The 19,846-nt window shown below is 41.4% G+C and overlaps 1 protein-coding gene across 2 annotated transcripts in view; it reads right to left on the bottom strand.

Moving 5' to 3' along the window:
- The window catches only part of WAPL (WAPL cohesin release factor), a 102,083-nt gene that overhangs the window by 79,123 nt on the left and 3,114 nt on the right, over positions 1-19,846 (bottom strand). For both annotated transcript variants that reach the window (XM_079793576.1, XM_079793575.1), the window contains exon 2: positions 18,344-18,864. In XM_079793576.1, the coding sequence (XP_079649702.1) occupies positions 18,344-18,842 (499 nt within the window). In that variant the 5' untranslated portion in view covers positions 18,843-18,864. The remainder of the gene's footprint in view (positions 1-18,343; positions 18,865-19,846) is intronic.

Here is a 19,846-nt window from a genome sequence, read left to right on the forward strand (position 1 = left end):
TATGATTCAAACTGGTATTATGATTAATTCTCCCAGGACTCACTGGTAGAAAAACACCGGCAAATATCTATGCCAAAAAATAAAACTCGTCCTGGCTCGTGGGTTAGATTCCTGGTCAAGGACATGTACCTAGGTTGCAGGTTAGATCCCCAGCCCCCATCAGGATGTGTGTGGTAAGAAACCAATCAATGTGTCTCTTTTATAATGATCTTTCTTTCTTTCTCTCTCTCATCCCCCCTTCCCTCCCTCCCTTTCATACTCTTTCTAAAAATCAACAGAAAAAATATCCTCGGGTGAGGATTAGGAACAAAAAAAGGTACCTACAATTGTTAATGCTATCCAATGGGTTTAAATATAATTTAAGATTTGTATTTACTTACCTTTAGAAGGCATCTAATTTACAGGTATATCTGTTTTATTCTTAGACTAGAAGCCCGGTGCACGAAATTCGTGCACGGCGGGGGGTTGTCCCTCAGCCCAGCCTGTACCCTCTCCAATCTCGGACTCCTGGAGGGATGTCCGACTGCCTGTTTAGGCCCGACCCACCAGGATCGGGCCTAAACAGGCAGTCGGACATCCCTCTCAAAATCCAGGACTGCTGGCTCCCAACTGCTTGCCTGCCTGCCTTCCTGACTGCCCCTAACCGCTTCTGCCTGCCAGCCTGATCACCCCCTAACCACTCCCCTGCCAGCCTGGTTGATGCTTAACTGCTCCCCTGCCAGCCTGTTTGCCCCCAACTTCCCTCCTCTGCCAGCCTGGTCACCCCTAACTGCCCTCTCCTGCAGGGTTGATCACCTCCAACTGCCCTCCCTTGCAAGCCTGGTCCCTCACAACTGCCCTCCCTTGCAGGCCGGGTGCCTCCCAACTGCCCTCTCCTGCTGGCCATCTTGTAGTGGCCATCTTGTGTCCACATGGGGGCAGGATCTTTGACCACATGGGGCAGCTATATTGTGTGTTGCAGTGATGATCAATCTGCATATTACTCTTTTATTAGATAGGATAGAGGCCTGGTGCACGGGTGGGGGCCAGCTGGTTTGCCCTGAAGGGTGTCACAGATAAGGGTGGGGGTTCCCTTGGGGTGTGGGGCGGCCTGAGCGAGGGGCCTGTGGTGGTTTGCAGGCCGGTCACGCCCCCTGGCAACCCAAGCGGAGGCCCTGGTATCTGGAATTTATTTTCCTTCTACAATTGAAACTTTGTAGCCTGGGGCGGAGCCAAGCCTGCTGCTCCCTCCGGGGTGGCAGCCATTTATGTGGCAGTTAATTCACCTTCTACAATTGAAACTTTGTAGCCTTAAGCGGGTGAGCCCGGCCAGGGTGTGCGGAAAGCTTTGCTTCCCCTGTTGCCGCCGGCAACCCTGGCCTGCTCTCTCAAGCTCCATTCTGCCGCCATTTGTTTGAATTTGTTTACCTTCTATAACTGAAACTTTGTAGCTTGAGTGGAGGCTTAGGCCTGCAACGGCTATGGAAAGCTTGGCTTCCTCTGTTACCTGGGAAACCTTGCTCTCTGTGGCTGTAGCCATCTTGGATTGGGGTTAATTTGCATACTCGCCCTGATTGGCTGATGGGCGTGGCTTGGCTGGTGGGTGTGGCTTATGTAGCGGAGTGATGGTTAATTTGCATATTACCATTTTATTAGAGAGGATATTTCCTAGCTGAAGGCAAAAGGAACTATAGTTTTCATAATCTCAGAAGTACCAATCATTTAAGTATAAAATACTAAAAAACAAAAATTAAAAGCTGACTATGACATCTCTTACTTTTAAAAGGCATGGAAGCAAAACTAAGTATAAAAATCAAACCTAATAATAACTGCTTTTATAACAAGTGGAAAGAGCACTGATAGCTGAGACTGGAAACTAGTATTGCCCTGGTTAAACTAGTTCTTTAGAGCTCAGGCAATACCCCTAACTTTGGGAGTTTTCCTGAAGGCTCCAATTTTCTCACCTGTTCAAAAAGGAAGCCACTGACCCAAACTACCTTATACTGTTACTGAAGGAATTATTTATAAATAAATGCCTATGGGAATGCTTAGTATTTAGCTATACAAAGGCCTATGAGATGTCACTGAATTCCATACTACATCATATTTGTAACTATATAGCATCTCACTGTATTAATGTCACAAATTTATTGAGGCTGCTTATGATTATTTTATGAAATAAACACCTCTGACTTAAAAAATTTAAGTGAATAATAAACTTTATTATCCATGTTTTTAAAAATTACTATTCCCATTTCCCTTAAAATCAGAAAGAAGAATCCATATTATGTTTTAACAGTAACTACTCTCATAACCAGGCTACCTTACATATAAGTATTGTGAGCCTCTCATAAATTTGTTTTAAATGCAAAGAATAATAAAGAGCCCTACATAATTAAGTTGTATTAATAAATATAATTCAATTATATAGCATAAACAGTCCTACAAATGAAATACTGAAGTACATTACATATTTAAACATCTAAAATACACAGATAAAAGCCAATTTAATCAACAAAAGTTCTGCATAAGAAAAGCGTCCAAGTTCTCCACAAGAGTATTTCAACATAAAAATAAATGCTTTCTACAGTCCTTGATCCTTTAGCTCTCCAGTATTGGTAACTATACCTTCACAAGATAAGGCAAGGCTATCTTACCCTAAAATGCAGACCAACAATTCCTTTCAACTGCCCTCCTCCCTTAAACATGCCAGCTTCTCGGTCAGATAAACCCATTTAACATCTCAAAACATCAAGTATTTTAAAAAGAGGTAAATAAAGATGTTTTTTTAAAAGAGAGGCTAAGTATTACTCTTTTTAAATCTAAACTATATACATATATATAATACATGTATATGTTTATAAACAAAATGCACTTCTAGCTCCAATAACATTTTAGGAATTAAGTGGATAGTGTCAGCTCTACCATTTAGTGGCAAAAATGAGGTCTTAAGTTCAGACAGTTCCTTCACCTAATGAAACCAACTAATAAAATCCATCTCAGGGCAGGTTGAACAGATAAAAGAATGTAACAACCCTGGCCAGTGTTCCCAGTGGTAAGAGCATGAATCTGGAGGTCATGGTTCAACTCCTGGTTCAATTCCAGTTCAGGGCACATACCCAGGTTTCAGGCTCTGTCCCGAGTAGGGGGCGTGTGGGAGGCAGACAATCAATGATTCACTCTCATTGTTGATGTTTTTTTCTCTCTCCCTTCTTCTCTGAACTCAATAAATATTTATAAAAAGAGGTTTTTCTTAAAAAATAAAAAAAGAATGTAATACTAGAGCATCACACAAATGCACATTATCATAACTATTACAACTTTGCCAGAATACAGGATATATTTTTAATAATCTATTAATAAGACTTAGTGGAATTTAGCCTGTAAGTTCACCAATATTCCCTTATGTTCTGTATCTATCAGCTTCATGCAAGGAATCCAAAACCACATTCTAAAGCCTACTGTTTTTCCTCAGGCTAGAGGATGAAGACTGGATGTATAGAAAGTTCAGTACAAGACTTAGCCAAGCACCATCTGCAATCAGATACTTAATGCCTTTTAACATCACTACATTTTAGCATCACTAGTTACTCAATATTTAATATATTAGGTAACACATAGGGAGGGAATTGATCTTAATGAAGACTACATGTAATCTGGAAATTCTGAGTAGCATGGGGTTGAACCACACAGCTAAGCCAATAACTAGATGTGTAAATATTTGACAAGTCATATTGCTTCACTAGGCCCTATTCCTGCTTACCTAAAAAACAGTGAGCAACTTCTAAAAGATTAATTAAATGCCCATTATTTTCTTAAGGATTCTTAAGTTTGAAGGAAAACAGATGATTCCCTTAAAATAAAAACACAAACATATCAGTACTTGCAGTAATAGGAGTGTGTATACATAGTTTTATACAGGAAATTAAACGGTGAGATTATTTCAGGCTTCCATGAGTGAAGTGAATTCTCTGAAGTATTTTAAAAAGTGGGAAGGGAAGAGAGGCTCTCCCTCCCTGTAGAGTACCCTTGCCTTTCCCTTCCCTCTCCCTCCCCTAGGCACTTTACCATCGGCACATACATTTATAAAGCTGTATGCATCTTTGTGTGTGTGTGTGGGGGGGGGGGCGGGGGGCGGGGAAGCACGAATCCAGCTTCAATTCATAGCCAATCTTATTTTATTTGATCCCCACTTATTTTCCTTTTACAATGGGTTATTTTGAAGCAAATTCCAGACATTGTATTTTATACATAAACTAGTGACCCAGTGCACGGATTCATGCACATTGAAAGGAAATTAATTAGAAGGTGGCCTGGTCGCCCCTAACTGCCCTCCCCTGCCGGCGTGGTCACCCCTAACTGCTCTCCCCTGCGGACCTGATCACCCCTAACTGCCTCTGTCTCAGCCCCTGCCACCATGGCTTTGTCCAGAAGGATGTCCGGAAGATGTCCGGTCTAATTAGCATGTTACCCTTTTATTAGTATAGACTAGTGATGGCTGCTAAAAAACTGAATAACTACAGTAGATAAACCATATTCTTTTATTGCTAACCTTCATTTTTACTTAAATAAAGTGATTTTTTTTTAATCCTCACCCAAAGATATTTTTTCCATTGATTTCCAGAGAGAATGGAAGGGAGGGAGGAGGGTGAGAGAGAAAGAAATATCTACGTAAGAGGACACATCAATTGGTTGCCTCCTGCAAAACCTGACCTCACCTAAGTGAGGCTACTGACAGTATTTATTCTAACATTTTAGAGAGAAAGGAAGAGAGAAACATTGATTGGTTGCCTCCCATACGTGTTCTGACCTGGGATTGAACCTGAAACCTAGGTATGTGACCAGACCAAGAATCAAACCTGTAACATTTTGGTGTTTGGGATGACGCCCCGGACAGGGTGGCATTTATTTTTATTAAGAAACACTGTCTTTGAGTGCCAACTCAAGACCCTGATTGGTTGTTAATATAAAATATACAGTATACACTGTCTATATTCCAAAATAATCCTAAATTGCAAGACAAGTCTGGCCCCAAATGTTTCAGATAAGGAAATGTGAACCTGTCCCATTCTGCAGACAAGGGACAACAGACCTAAGTTACTGGCTGACAGTCAAAAGTGGTGTTTTCCTGGAAAAAATAAAGCAACTTAAAAATAAAACATTAGAAGCAACTCAAAAGTCTAAAATCAACAAGGGCCTGGTTAAGGAATTTATAGCACACATAGAAACTGACATACCATGCAGCAGTATTTTAAGTAAAAAAGGAGGGAATGTCAGAAAAAAACTTTTGAATTATCCCTTTAGATACATTAAGTGAGAGAGCAAGATACAAAACAGTATGTTATCATTTTGTGAATTTAAATACACACACATGTAATTGCTTGTATGTACACAGCATATATCAGAAAAGCTGAAACAAGTAACAATAAACAGTCACTCCGGGGTGAGTGGGAAAAAGGGCTGGGAAGCTATAAACAAAAATTTTAAGTTAAACAAAAATAAAGATATACATATCCTAAAACTTTTTAAAAAATTAAACCCCCCAAATAAACATTTTTCTACCTTGCAGTTGGCAAAGTCCAGTCTGATAGGAGGAGTATGCAAATAAAACAAAAAGTTGCACTGGTAGTGGGAAATTTGGCAATATCAACTGAAAATTTAAATGAATGCCCTTTCAATTCCACTTCTAGAAACATCTCTTACACTGAGACATGATACTCAAAAACATAAGTAGAAAGATGATCAACGTAGCATTTATTTGTAATAGGAAAGGACTAAAAGCAGCCAAAATATCCCTGAGACTAAAGTAATGTATATCCATAAAATGAAAAACCATGAAGCTGCTAAAAAAGAACGATAGATCTAAAAATATAGGTAAGTGCACATCTTAAATATCTTTCCTTTCCTAAGTGTTTGTAAAGGCACAATACTCTATATACATATATTAAATATGTATCACACACACAATCATGCTCCCATTTGTGTGATGTGTGTAAGTTTTTTTTAAGACTAAGATGTGACTGGCCAGCATGGCTAAGTGGTTAAGCATCAACCTATGAACCAGGAGGTCATGGTTCAATTCCCGGTCAGGGCACATGCCCAGGTTACGGGCTCCATCCCCCAGTGTGGGTGTGCAGGAAGCAATCAATGATTCTCTCTCATCATTGATGTTTATGTCTCACTCTTCCTCTCTGAAATCAATAATAAAAATATCCTCTCTAATAAAATGGTAATATGCAAATTAACCATCACTCTGCTACATAAGCCACACCCACCAGCCAAGCCACACCCACCAGCCAATCAGGGCGAGTATGCAAATTAACCCCAATCCAAGATGGCTACAGCCACAGAGAGCAAGGTTTCCCAGGTAACAGAGGAAGCCAAGCTTTCCATAGCCATTGCAGGCCTAAGCCTCCACTCAAGCTACAAAGTTTCAATTACAGAAGGTAAACAAATTCAAACAAATGGCAGCAGAATGGAGCTTGAGAGAGCAGGCCAGGGTTGCCGGCAGCAACAGGGGAAGCAAAGCTTTCCGCACACCCTGGCCGGGCCCACCCGCTTAAGGCTACAAAGTTTCAATTGTAGAAGGTGAATTAACTGCCACAGAAATGGCTGCCGCCCCAGGGAGCAGCAGGCTTGGCTCCGCTCCAGGCTACAAAGTTTCAATTGTAGAAGGAAAATAAATTCCAGATACCAGGGCCTCCCCTTGGGTTGCCAGGGGGCGTGGCCGGCCTGCAAACCACCACAGGCCCCTAGCTCAGGCCGCCCCATGCCCAAAGGGAACCCCACCCTGATCCGGGACACCCTTCAGGGCAAACCAGCTGGCCCCCACCCGTGCACCAGGCCTCTATCCTATCTAATAAAAGAGTAATATACAGATTGATCATCACTGCAACACACAATATAGCTGCCCCCATGTGGTCAAAGATCCTGCCCCCATGTGGACACAAGATGGCCACTACAAGATGGCCAGCAGGAGAGGGCAGTTGGGAGGCACCCGGCCTGCAAGGGAGGGCAGTTGTGAGGGACCAGGCCTGCAAGGGAGGGCAGTTGAGAGGGAACAGGCTTGCAAGGGAGGGCAGTTGGAGGTGATCAACCCTGCAGGAGAGGGCAGTTAGGGGTGACCAGGCTGGCAGAGGAGGGAAGTTGGGGGCAAACAGGCTGGCAGGGGAGCAGTTAAGCATCAACCAGGCTGGCAGCGGAGTGGTTAGGGGGTGATCAGGCTGGCAGGCAGAAGCGGTGAGGGGCAATCAGGAAGGCAGGCAGGCAAGCAGTTGGGAGCCAGCAGTCCTGGATTGTGAGAGGGATGTCCGACTGCCCGTTTAGGCCCGATCCCAGTGGGATCGGGCCTAAACGGGCAGTCGGACATCCCTCCAGGAGTCCCAGATTGGAGAGGGTACAGGCTGGGCTGAGGGACAACCCCCCGCCGTGCACGAATTTCGTGCACCGGGCTTCTAGTATTTTTTAAAAAGACAAAACAAAACAAAAATATATTTTTTTAAAGTTTCCTTACTCTGCCCTGCTGGGTGGCTCAGTTCATTGGAGCATCATCCTATATACCAAAAGATTGCAGGTTTGAGTCCTGGTAAGGGCACATACCTAGGTTGCGGGTTCAATCCCTAGTCAGGGTGCGTATAGGAGGGCAACCGATCAATGTTTCTCTCACATCAATGTTTCTTTTTCTCCTCTCTCTAAAATCAATTATAAAAACAAACACACACACACACAATATTTTCGGGTAAGGATTACTAAAAAGAAAAGTTTCCTGATGCTTCCCCTCCCGGGAGCACGCCTGTGCCTCTCCCTTTTCCTTCCCCCTCTCCACCCGCCAAGTACGTTACCATTAGCTTCCACACTCCCAGGCTGCAAGGGCCCTGCCTTTACCTCTATCACTTGTTTCCTAGGCCCATTTCTTTTAGAAATACTTTTCCTACCTCTGTAATTTACCCAATAAATGTTCTCTTACAAAAAAGAAAAAGCAAAGAAGAAAGAAAAGAAGTTTCCTTACTCTCAGGCTTCCATGGGTCCAATCCATGAGGAGCCCAGCAGGACAAAGAGCCGCCAGTGCCTTCCTTAGGAAGCCCTTCCTCAGAAGGTAGCTTCCTGTCTGACTCAGACCATCCTTTGGTCCCTGTGAAATGGGTGACAGCTTCACTGCAGCTAACCTGGCCAGGGTACATCCCTTCTGCTTTCCCTAATATTCTTCCCACATCTTTGTAAATAACCCGTATATAAAAAACCTTACTGATATTACATTAATTGGGGCATAACTTCTGTTTCCAGTTGGGACCTTGACTGAGAAATCAAAATGAAAACTTTAAAAATTTATTGGGGAAGGGGGGGAAATGTCTGAAGTGGGATCAGTTTTCAAAAACTGTTCAGATGATTTATGAGCCCAGGTTTGAAAACTGCTCTAGGAAAATTTGGTTCTAGAACCACCATGCCTTTCACCATTTCTCTGGGTCATAATCCAAAATGTAAACACATCTTGTCATCTACCTTCTCCTATACTCTAATACTCAAAATGTATCTGTACTTCTTTTCAATCTCATAATCCAACAACCCACCACCACCACCACCCACCCCAGAACCCCAGAGTATCCAGCCCTGAGTGATCCGCATACTCACATATATATGGGAGTTCATTCCCACTACCATTTCTTGTCCTAGCTGAAAACTTAACTAAGAATGCTCTCCTCCCCCGCCCTCCCCCCCCCGACACACACACACACACACACACACACACACACACACACACACACACACAGCCCTAGCCGGTTTTGCTCAGTGGATAGAGCATCGGCCTGAGGACTGAAGGGTCTCTGGTTCGATTTTGGTCAAGGGCACATACCTTTGCTGCAAGCTGCAGGCTGGATCCCCTTCCCTGGTCAGGGCGCGTACAGGAAGCAACCAAGAGATGTGTTCTCTCACATCAATGTTTCTCTCTATGTCTCTCCCCCTCCCTTCCACTCTTTCAAAAAAAATGAATGGAAAAATATCCTTGGGTGAGGATTAACAACAACAACAACAAAAAATGTCTCCTGAGTATCTCAGAGTGGGATGGTTTTAGGGTCACTGGTATGCTGGCTCTCCAGAGCATCTTTATAAAACTACTAGAGGCCCAGTGCATGATTGAATCATGCACGTGTAGGGTCCCCTACACGCTTTCGCTTTTCACGGTGGAGCTGGGTGCCTGGTGCCGGAGCAGACAGGCACCCAGCTCCCCCACTTTTGATGGTCCATGGCCGCTGAGGGGGGCAACCCTGCTGTTGAGAGGCGCAGGGGGCGGGACTCCTGCCCCCTGCGCCTCTCAAGGGCCAGATCCGTGGCCGCTGAGGGGGCCTGCCGGGGACACCCAGCTGCGCCTCTCAACGGCTGCTGAGGGGGGCTGCCGCGGACACCTGGCTACCCTGCTGTTGAGAGGTGCAGCTGGGTGTCCGCGGCAGGGTAGCCCCCCTCAGTGGCAGCGGATCCGTGCCTCTCAATGGCCGGATAGGCCACCCTGAGTCCCGCCCCCCAGCCTCCCGCCGCCCAATTGTGGGCGTAGCGGAGTGATGGTAATTTACAAGTTACTCTATTATTAGATAGGATTACTCCACTATCCTTATAAAAGCCAATTCTTTTGAGTCTTGTGCCACCTAGGTGGTTACCCTCCAATCTTCTCCATACCTGTCATCTAACAACCTCTAATTCATTTAAGAATTTTACACAAGATTTATAATCTACCTCTTCATGCCAGTTTTGCTATCATCCTGAATTCCACCAAATCCAAACTCCCCTAACCTCCCAGTTCTTTAACTTCCTATCAACAGTCTTCTATATTCCATCTCAGCCACTAGTTCTCATTTTCATCAGAACCTTCTGTCCTAAAAGGCTTTATTTCTTAAGTATTAAAATCAAAGAACCCACTTTTAAATCACAACCTACCTACTATCCAACTTGACTGTTCCAGTAATCCCATTCTTGTTTTTATTTAACAAGACTCTCAGTATACTGACCCCTCTTTCTCTCCTTCCTCTTATCTACCAGGCTTGTTCAGTTACTAAACATTTTAAATCCCCCAGTCCATCACTTCAATCACTTTCTGGGCAATATCCTAAATTCTCTTTCTTCTGTATCTGTTCATTCCACATCTTGTCAGATAAAAATGCCAATTTGGGATAATTCTAATTATCCTACCCAATATTCTATATTCTGTGTAAGTTCTAACTAATAGGACCTACTGAGGGGATGGGAGGGAGAAGGGAACACTTTCACTCATACAACAGGTAGATTAGTGACCATGAATTTTTAGTGGCAAACTTCAACTGAGACCCCAATAATGTCCAGACATCCTCTGGGCAGTTTCTTCTCCCCTTTCTGCAATGTTTGAACTCTTTGCTTTTCCCTTCCAGCCCCCACATTACTCCTGCCCTCCCTTCTCCCTTTCCAAGACAACTTCTGGCATTGTATGGGAGGAAAAAAATGCTTCTGTCCATAAACCACCTTATATTCCATCCTCCCACTAAGCTCACATTTTCACCCATCTTTCCTCCTGTCCAGGAAATGCAGCGTCCCTTCTCCCAAGACCACTTTCCCCCTATGCTTCCAGGGTCTTTCATACAATCAAATCTTCCAGAACCCCTCATATATCTCTAGCTGCCCTTTTGTTGTTGTTAAGCCTCACCAGAGGATATTTTCTTTTTCTTTCTTTCTTTCTTTCTTTCTTTCTTCTTTCTCTCTCTCTCTCTCTCTCTCTCTCTCTCTCTCTCTCTCTCTCTCTTTCTTTCTTTTGAGAGAGTGGAAGGGAGGGAGGGAGGGATAGAGAGAGACAGGAGAAACATCCACTGGTTGTCTCCCGCACTTGCCCATTGGGCAGGGGATCAAACCTGCAACCCAGGCACATGCCCTTGAGCAGGAATCAAACTCTGACTATTCAGTCCAGTCCATGGGCCGATGCTCCAACCATTGAGCCACGCTCACCAGGACTTTAGCTGCCCTTTTAATTCTCCCCTCCAAGCATCTTTAACAACTGCATATACTTGTTACCTCTATTTCCTCACTGTGCTCTCACTACGCAGGCAGCTTCAATCCAGTATCCACACTCCCATGCCTACTTTGCAGTCTCTGGTTCATTGACTTTGCAGAAGCATTACAATTCAGCTGATCCTCCATGACACAACTGTCTGCTGGCCTCCATAAAATATCACTTGCTTGATTTTCCTTCGTGTTCTAGCTGCTCCTATTCAATTTCTTTCTAGTTTTTCTCCCTCTTCTCTCCATCCATTAACTATTACAAGTTCTTCACAGCTCAGTTGTTTTTCCTCTCATGTTCTCCTTAATGACTAGATCTAACCCTATACTTTCAAGTAACATTTATACACTTAAACTCAAATTTATCATCTCCAACCAAGATTTCTTACGAGTTCCACACCAGCAGATCCTAGTAAGAAAATCTTCTACAAGAAATTAAAGTTCTACTTTAAAACAAAATGAATTTAATTAAAATTACAGCGCCTCCTTCAAGATTTATATACTGTTGAATTTTCATTTGTACACAGAACAAAAATTAGAAAAGATGATACTTATTACTTGTAAAAATAAGGTCAGTTACAAGTAGTTTGAACATCATTCTTATTATTTTTAAAAATAACTTAGAGGCAAGACAGAATCTATATTTTGTTCTTTGTCAAAATAAAGTTATTTCCAACATCAAGTCAAAACTGATCATACTGTGACAGGCTGTTAGTTGAAATATAAGGCTTTAAATATAATAAAATTAAGATTATTCACATCAGAATACAGCAGCACTTTGCATGTTTCTCAGATCTTGCATTTAATAGTCCAAGTTAGTTAGCCTCTCTAAACTGTACTTTAATAAAATGGGAGTAAAGCCTGCCTTACATAGTTGTGATTAAGGATCAATCCTATATAATAAAAGCCTAATATGCAAATCAACCAAACGGTAGAACGACCGACTGGTAACTATGACACACACTGACCATCAGGGTGCAGACACTCAATACAGGAGCAGCCCCCAGCCTGCACGCCTAGGCCAGCCAAGACGGGTGACAGCGGGGAGCCCCCAATTACCCCACAGATTGGCCTTGATTGCTGGACAGGCCTAGGGACCCTACCCATGCACGAATATCATGCACTGGGCCTCTAGTTGATAGATAAAGAGCTCAGCACAAAATAGGAACTTAATAAATAATAGGAATCTTACCCACTTCTTTTTAAACCTTTTTATTAATAGTTTACATTCTCAATATCATTCTGTATTAGTTTCAGTTATACGGCACAATGGTCAGACAATCATAAACTTCACACAGTGCTTTCCCCAATATTTCCAATACCCACCTGGCACCATATATTGACTATATTCCCTATTTTACATCCCTCTATTTGTAACTACCAATTGGTACTTCTTTTTTTTAATACTTTTTTTATTGATTTCAGAAAGGAAGGGAGAGGGAGAGATAGAAACATCCATGATGAGAATCATTGATTGGCTGCCTCCTGCACGCCCCCTACTGGGGACCAAACCTGCAACTCAGGCATGTGCCCTTGACCAGAATCAAATCCAGGATCCTTCAGTCCATAGGCCGATGCTCTATCCACTGAGCCAAACCAGCTAGGGCCAATTGGTACTTCTTAATGCCTTCACCTCTCACCCAGCCCCTCAACCTCCCTCCTCTCTGGCAACTATTAGTCAGTCTGTATCTATAAGTCTATTTCAATTTTGTTTGTTCATTTATTTTGTTCTATATTCCACAGATAAGTGAAATAATATGACATTTGTCTTTCTCTAACTGAAGTATTCCATTTAGCATAATACGCTCTGGGTCTATCCATGCTGTCGAAAGGGTAAGACTTCTTTTTTCGTTTTTATGGCCGAGACTTAGGCACTTCTCTTAAGAGAACTTGATTTTAGTTATGACTTAAGTATAGTTTATTCAACAAATACACTCACTATCTAAATTGAGGCAAGTAACTCTTGCTGATACTATACTTTCAGAATTCTTTAATAATTGTCATTAATCACCTGTACTTTATCCAATGAGCAGATGACAATCTTATTCCAGGTCACAAGTTCCTGGCCTACTTTAAGCTTTCAGAATAGAACAATCATTTCCCTTTCTAAAAATCATCTCAGTTCTAAATCAAAGTTAACTTCCTGACAGTAACATCCCTCTAACTTACACATATTTTCAGTACAGCTTTAGCAAATGGAAGAGATTTTACTGGCTACAAAACCAGTCATGCAAATTAGAAGCCTATGCAGTAGTTATCTCAATATTTGGCAGGAGGTGTAGACTGAATCCCAGCTGGCTGGCAAGTAAAGTGTGCCAAAGTAGAAATATAAGTCTTTGCATACTTTATTCTAGACTCCAGATTAAAAACCTAGAGTAGATAGCACAGATGGAAAATGGAAGTAGCCTCATATAAAAGGCAAGAGAAGCTTTCTTTCACCCTTAATGCACACAGCTCTGGATTCTACACTAAAGAATATTCCAAGATCTCTTAAAAGGGCAAACCTTTAAGTCCTATTAACAGTCATTTTTAAGTGGCACACTTGTTTGAGAACTCACTAGTTTTAATAGCAACTGCAACTAAGTATTTGCAAATGAAATAGGAAATCCTAAATCTGCTTTTAAATAATGCAGGGGTAGAGGATAAAAGATGGAAAGAGTAGTGTATAAAATAGATGAAACAAGATTTGCCATACACTGGTAAGTTTTTAGTTTAGTTTTTTAAAATCAAGAACTAGGACATTTTACCAATTGAATTGTTTTTTGCAGTTCTCATTCAGTTTGTAATTTTGCTTCTTGTTCCCTTACCCATCAAGCATCTATTAGGAAAATGGCAACCATTATGTTTTACCATGACCATTCTGAGTTACCTCTTCAAATAAGCCACAATTTTTAATATACTATCCAGTATAAAATATTTAAAACGAATTTTAATAGCACCTAAAAATTAACCACAAACTCCCCTAAAGAGCAAGAGATCACTAATGTCAAGAGAAATGATATAATAAGTTTAAGCTTGAATAAGCCCTTTACACTGATATGATGTACAACGGTCCCCCCACCCTTATATGCAGTTCCATTTTCCAGTTTCAACTGTCCACAATTCACCAGAATCTGAAATTATTAAATGGAAAATTACACAAATAAACAACTCCTAAGTTTTATATTGTGTACCACTCTGAGCAGTGTGGTGAAATATCTCGCCGCTCCAGCCTGCCAGGACATAAATTATCCCTTTGTCCAGCATATATATCCACACTATATATGCTACCCATCTATTAGTCACTTAGTAGCCTTTTCGGTGATAAGATGAATGTCATGGTATCACAGTGCTTGTTTCAAGTAAACCTTACTTCCAAAGCAATTCACGTAACTTTTATTACAGTATATTGTAATAATTGTCTTATTTTATTGTTGTTGTTAATCTCTTACTGTGACTTAATTTACAAATTAACCTTTACCATAGGTAGGCATGTATAGGAAAAAAACAATATATAGGGTTCAGTACTATCTATGATTTAAGGCATCCACGGGAGGTCTGAGAATGTATCCCCTGCAGATAAGGGGGGACTACTCTAATTATACAGTGAAAAATGATCTCAATGAACAGGAACATTTTACTGGAAGGATGCTATGGAACTTAACTTGTACATTCTAAATATGCTTGATCATAAAATTTCTCAAAAATTCTTGAATAAAACGCCTGAAGCCTATGTCTTTAACATGACCTGCAAAGGATTTCAGAGATTCCTGAGACCTAAGTAGGTGTACAAACACTTTTATCTGAAATCCAAAATTTTATTCTCAAAAGGATCTCTAATTCAAAAAAGTTAGGATCCACTTTAGACTTAGGATTCCTTTTATCAAAAACTTAGGTTTGGCCCTGGCTGGCGTGGCTCAGTGGTAGAGCGTGGGTTTGCACACTGGAGGGTCTCAGGTCTCGGTTTCGATTCTCGGTCAAGAGTACATACCTGATTTGCAGGTTAGATCCCGGTCCTGGTGGGGGTGCATGCGGGAGGCAACCAATTGAAGTATCTTTCTCACATCTATGTTCTCTCCCCTCCCTCTTCCTTTTCACTCTCTCTAAAAATCAATGGAAAAAATATCCTCAGATGAGGACTAATAAAAAACAAAAAAGAAAAAAAACTTAGGTTGGAGTTTCTAAACTTCTACAAAATCAGAAGGCTTTCTGAATGAGAATAAAGGCAATGACAACCTGACAGGCATAATGCAAGAAAAGAGTTTAGATACATGGGGAATTAAAAACACACACACACAAAAAAAACTGATACATGGGGAATCCAAACTTTACAGGGGAGAGGCAAAGGAAAAAAAGGTCATAACATGTAATATTCCCAGAACTATAACCAACTTGTAAACATACGAACTTATAAATCTTTTATATAAAAACAACTTAGGCTAAGACTACCATGAGACTTAAAAGCACTCCCTCAAAGTTCCCCTCTTATTGTACAGGGGCTGCCAGTGTTGCTGCAGCTCTGGATGGCCCAAGGAGAGGAGGAAACAAAAATGAAATATTCACAGTATTACACCCCATAAGGGTGCCTTGTAAAGGAAGAAGATGGACAAGATGTTCGTGAACATCTATTCATGTGTATTTTAGTACACATTTTCTTCTCACAAACCCATTATAATGGAGTTTGGATTCCCAGTCAGGCCACAAAGTGTCAACACCAAAACTACAATTCAGCAACATGAGCCTAGGAAGATAATATTTCACTTTTACAGAAAACTGTTTCTAGTTCCCACCAAACAACTTCACATGGCAGTTTGGACATATACACAATACAGATGTAACACCAGCAAAGCTATATATGCAGTTGCTGCCTTTGAATATTTAACTTTCAGTTCCTGTTCTGCCTCTACATCGGGGTGGAGAATCTTTCTCTGCCAACGACCATTTGAATATTTATAACATCATTCAATAAAATTCACTTAATATAAATTTATGTTGCTATGAAAAAGCTCCTAGATTTATTGAATTTCGAGTCCCACCTGCAGTTGCCTTGGCAGGGCCAGACCCAATGATTTTGAGGGCCGTATACAGCCCACCCGCAGGCTGGACAGTCCCTAGTCCTACTCTACATAAACATTCATCCTCTTGCTACCCCTCTGCCTGCCAGTGATGCCCTATTCTCCAAAAGACAGCACTTGGAGAAAGAAGCCTATGTCAGCCTTCCATGACCAGTTTTACCACTTCCCAAGCCTCACCTTCCTTCCTCCAGCCTATCTGCCCCATGTGGATCAACTATCAGAGGAGAGAAAGATATGACTGTAAAAACACTATACAACTGAAGTGAAACAGCATTCCCAGAGCCTTAGCACAGTGGAGGACACACAGTAGCTGCTCAACATATTGAAAACGAATAAATTAATCTCATCCCAATTCTGCCACTAGCTCAGTGATGGCGAACCTATGACACGCGTGTCAGCACTGACACGCGTGGCCATTTTTGATGACACGCGGCCGCTGAGGCGGCCGGATGCCAAGGATGAAACATTTGCTGCTCCTGAGGATGAAACATTTGTGAAATAATGTTTTTTCCTCAAAGTGACACACTACCCGAGTTATGCTCAGTTTGTTGGCGAAGTTTGACACACCAAGCTCAAAAGGTTGCCCATCACTGCACTAGCTGATCTAGACCTCTTCATCTTGGCTCAATTATAATACATTTTTAAGAGCTGATCTGGGAAAGTTTTTATGCTCTGCCGTTTTCTGAAAAGTTATGAACAATGCTTCAGGGGAAATGTGAGCAAAGCATAAAGACAGCCAAATGAGAATGAACCAGGAGGATCAAGGGAATGACAATAACAGCTGGCTCATCCTCTAATCCAGCAGCCGCCAACCTTTCGGACCTCACAGGCCACCGGTTGATGACCACTGCTCTAATCCAAGGGTGAGAAAAAAGTGAAAAAGGAAAACTATTCAAGGCAAAGACTTTTATCATATTGTTTGAGACCCCCGATATTAAAAGCCTCAAAAAACAAATTCTTCTCAAGAACTGAATACTAAGAAAATTTTATCTTTAACTTTTCAAAATATGAGATCTACATAACCTTTCATATTATATTACTAAACTTTGCCAGTAAGTCAAGAACTAAGGTTGGCCATCCTTGTCCTATTGCTGATAAGGTGCATGCTGTCTCCCCTGCCACCTCCAATCTTAGCTCTTCAGCCTTTTTTTTTAAATCCTCACCAGAGGATATGCTTAAAGAGAGAAAAGGAGGGAGGGAGGAGGGAGGGAGACATCGATGGGGTTATTTCCTCCACCAGGGACCTAACCTGCAACCCAGGTATGTTCCCTGACCAGGAATTGAACCAGCAACCTTTCGGTGCACAGGATGACACACTCAACCAACTGAGCTACTCCGACCAGGCAGCTCTACAATCTTTTAGTTAACTGCACTTTTATCATTTACTGTAAGTCTCAATTCCTTTACAAAAGGAGTAGGGATACACAACTGATAAAACATACTGTTTTAGGAATGAACACTAGATGCCAGATTTACAAATTAACATTTTAAAAACACATCTGATTTTATGGATTAAAATTTATTAATAGAAGTTGCTACCTGTGCCAAACAGACTACAAACTAGTCTCAATTTGCAATGAAGTTTACTTCTTCAATGTTTGTACTCAGTACCTCCTTAATCTAAATTAATTTAGAAAGCCTAACACTCCTAAACCTAATAGTCGTTGTAAATGCTCATCTCATTTTCATTATCAATAACCATCCAAATCCTCCACAGTAATAAAAATTAGATATTGTATAATCCTAACCCAACAAAAAGAGATGTTTCTGCCCAGCTGGTGTGGCTCAGTGGTTGAGTGTTGATCTATGAACCAGGAGGTCAATGTTCAGTTCCCGGTCAGGGCACATGCCGACGTTGCAGGCTCAATCCCCAGTGTGGGGGCGTGCAGGAGGCAGCCAATCAATGATTCTCTTTCCTCTCTCCCTCTACTTTCCTCTCTGAAATCAATATATATATATACACACACACACACACATATATAAGGTTATATGAGTGTAATCATGTAATTTGAAACAAACAAACAAAAAGAGATGTTTCTTATTGGAACTGGAGTTAGGGATTTATGAAAGACTGTTCCCAAAATGAATAAGTCTGGAAACATTACCCAAGTTGTTGAAGTAAAATTTCAACCCCCAATTGGTTTCTTTAAAGTTTTTAAATCTCTTCTATGAAATTATTTGTAGTCCCCATTAATCATAAAAGTAGAAAGAAAACCCAAGTATAAAGAATTTAAATCCTTTAACTAAATGGCTTACATGAAGCTCTTTAGCTCACAATAAAGAAAATCAAAACTTACCTAAAGTCATTAATTTAGCACAACTACTTTTGCTTGCATCGTCTTCTAAGACTCGGTTTGTGCTCTTTTCTTTCTCAAGCAAAGTATCCTCCAAATGTAAGCATTTATCAGCTACAACACTGTCTTCATCCACCACATGACTAATTTTGCTATTAGCTTCAAGTACAGAAGTGAAGTCTTCCAGCTGAGCAGCTTCACTAGTTTCTGAATGAGAGGAACCCTTACCCTGGGCTAAATTCTTTGAAGAAACTGGTAGAGATTCATCATCGCTATCAAATCCAAAAGGATCGCCAGTATTTTCTTCTTCCACCTTAGGTTTCTTCGGAATTTCTTGGATATCTGATTTGAAATTGGGCCTCTTCTGCCCTAATTTAGCCATAAACGTGGTCTCTCCCCATTTTGTGCTAAGGGTGGTCCGTTTGTTGGAAAAGACTTCATCAAATTTTGAACTGCCATTTCCGCCTTTCCTACTGTATGTTTTCCCAAATCTGGATGTCATTTTGACACCTGTTTCATATTCTCTGTGAGAAAAAATAAAGAAGAATATATATAATCACCAAATACTTAAATGTTAACATTGAAAATAAAATTAAGAACCCAGGGATTCTCCCCATGTGACTTTTCAACATTCAAGATACAAATCTTGCCCTAGCCGGTTTGGCTCGGTACATACAGCCTGTGAACTGAAAGGTCCCAGGTTCGATTCTGGTCAAGGGCACATGCCCTGGTTGTGGGCTCGATCCTCACTGGGGGGGCTTGCAGGAGGCAGCCGATCAATGATTCTCTCTCATCATTGATGTTTCTCTCTCTCCCTCTTCCTTCTTCTCTGAAATCAATAAAAAAATATTTTTAAAAAAGATGCAAATCTTTAAAAATTGTTAAATACGGGGGGGGGGGGGGAGTTTGAAAGAGAGGCTAATTTTTTACTCTGATTTCCATGTCAAATTTTTTGTTTTTAATCTTTACCCGACCATATTTTTTCATTGATTTTAGAGTTGCTGAGAGAGGGAAAGACAGAGAGAAATATCGATGTGAGAGAAACACATCGATTGGTTGCCTCCTGCATGTGCCCTGACCAGGGCCAGGGCTGGTGAGGAGCCTGCAATGGAGGTACGTGCCCTAGACCAGAATTGAACCCTTCAGTCCACAGGCCAACACTCGATCCACTGAGCCAAACTGGCTAGGGCCCATGTCAATTTTTTATATTCATATGCTGTTTACAAAGTAAGACTATCCATCTTATAATACAGCATACACAAAACCAACTTCTAGTGGAACATCAATTTTATTTTGTTTCAAATGAATCTACTTACTATTCTTAACAGCACTTTTACCTTTAAAAGGTGATCTTAAGGGTGATTTTCCCTAATATAAAATCTTAAGCACAAAATATTTACATTTTTCACCCAGCTGGCCTGGCTCAGTGGTTGAGTGTCCAGTGGCTCAGGGGTTGAACACCAACCTATAAATCAGGAGGTCATGGTTCCCAGTCAGGGTACATGC

Source organism: Cnephaeus nilssonii (assembly GCF_951640355.1).
Source record: "Cnephaeus nilssonii genome assembly, chromosome: 16".
In the NCBI taxonomy this organism is placed as follows: domain Eukaryota; kingdom Metazoa; phylum Chordata; class Mammalia; order Chiroptera; family Vespertilionidae; genus Cnephaeus; species Cnephaeus nilssonii.